General features: G+C 51.7%; 1 protein-coding gene across 2 annotated transcripts in view; it reads right to left on the bottom strand.

Moving 5' to 3' along the window:
- LOC116083747 overlaps nucleotides 1–1,220 on the bottom strand; it is a 4,902-nt gene extending 3,682 nt beyond the window's left edge. For both annotated transcript variants that reach the window (XM_031360521.1, XM_031360522.1), the window contains exon 1: nucleotides 191–1,220. In XM_031360521.1, the coding sequence (XP_031216381.1) occupies nucleotides 191–203 (13 nt within the window). In that variant the 5' untranslated portion in view covers nucleotides 204–1,220. The remainder of the gene's footprint in view (nucleotides 1–190) is intronic.
- Between the last annotated feature and the right edge of the window lie 27 nt (nucleotides 1,221–1,247).

Below are 1,247 nucleotides of genomic sequence, written 5' to 3'. Positions count from 1 at the left end.
GAGGAGGAGGAGGAGGAGGAGGAGGAGGAGGAAGTAGCAGCCACCACAAAATATTTTCACCTTTCCCCCATCACTTTTTGATTTAAAATGTGGCACTTCCTTTGCCAATCTTATTAAAGTTCTATTATTTATTTTTCTATTAAAGGAAAGTGACCTCCACCCCCCAAGATGAGATACTGACAGCACTTACCTTTGGCATTCATTTCCCTAAACGTAGTTGTGTTTTATCATCCAGGACGTGGAAGGCTGGCTTGCCCCAAATCTATGCTTCACTCATGAGGGTAGATCCAACCAAGAAGGCAACATACATTTCCATTACCCCCGCTATTCTTTCAGGATGAAGCAGAACAAGCAAGCAATCCTGATACAGCCAGAGGGCGCCAAAGTGCCGCAAACGGAACTTCCAGGGCTCAATGGGTTTGCGCGGTGGTAAAATTGGCTTTTGTCTGAAGAGCGAGCTGTGGTTCTAAGAGATGTCACCGCGTGTTAGTTTCCAAATTAAATTTTTTTATTTTGCATTTTATTTTTGCCAACAGGTAAGCATAGCGAGCATCTCTCCTAGCCCTGGTGGCTATTGTGTATCGCGGTGCTACCCAAAGTGCTCGCCAACCAAAACACGAGGACTTAGCGTGGATGGCCACTGCCTGGCTGGGCGCGCTTCTGAGTAGCATCTTAAGCAGCCGGAGAGCTGGCGACTTCCATGAAAGCACAGGCACAAAAAGTCGAAGCCCATTTTCCTATGGTGCATTTCTTCCTTCCTTTCTCTCCAAAGTGGAGAGAACGTCCCCTGAGAGGCGGTGCCGCCCACCCCTCCAACCCGGACTTGGGCTCTGGGCGGTGGCGCCTTGCAAGGCTACAGCCTCCTGGTCGGCCCCGAGGGCGAGCATCTGCCGGAGGCGCCCCAGATGCTTGCCTTGGGGAACACCCTAAAACCAGCGGATATCTGTCTTGATGGTTTCTTGGGAGGCCTCCCGTCTTTCCCAGTCTCACTGCCTACGTGATAGCAGAATCTAAGCCCGTCGTCTGGAGCGGGGATGGATTGGGGTGCAGAGAAAGCTGGTTGCGGCGGGGGCGTAGTTCATCAGCCCCTTAAGTCTGAGCGAGAGCCTGAGCTACTTATTCAATGCTTTCAAATAAAATGTGTGTGAGACAGAGAGAGGAGAGAAATCCATAGACAGTCCCGCCGCGGGTGGGGGGATGGAGGGGCGTGCAAGGAGGGAATGGGGGGGGGCTGACAGAAACTGTTG

Source organism: Mastomys coucha, unplaced genomic scaffold, assembly GCF_008632895.1.
Source record: "Mastomys coucha isolate ucsf_1 unplaced genomic scaffold, UCSF_Mcou_1 pScaffold8, whole genome shotgun sequence".
NCBI lineage: Eukaryota > Metazoa > Chordata > Mammalia > Rodentia > Muridae > Mastomys > Mastomys coucha.
Note: the sequence above shows the minus strand (reverse complement) of the source record. Positions and strands in the feature narration are given on the sequence as shown.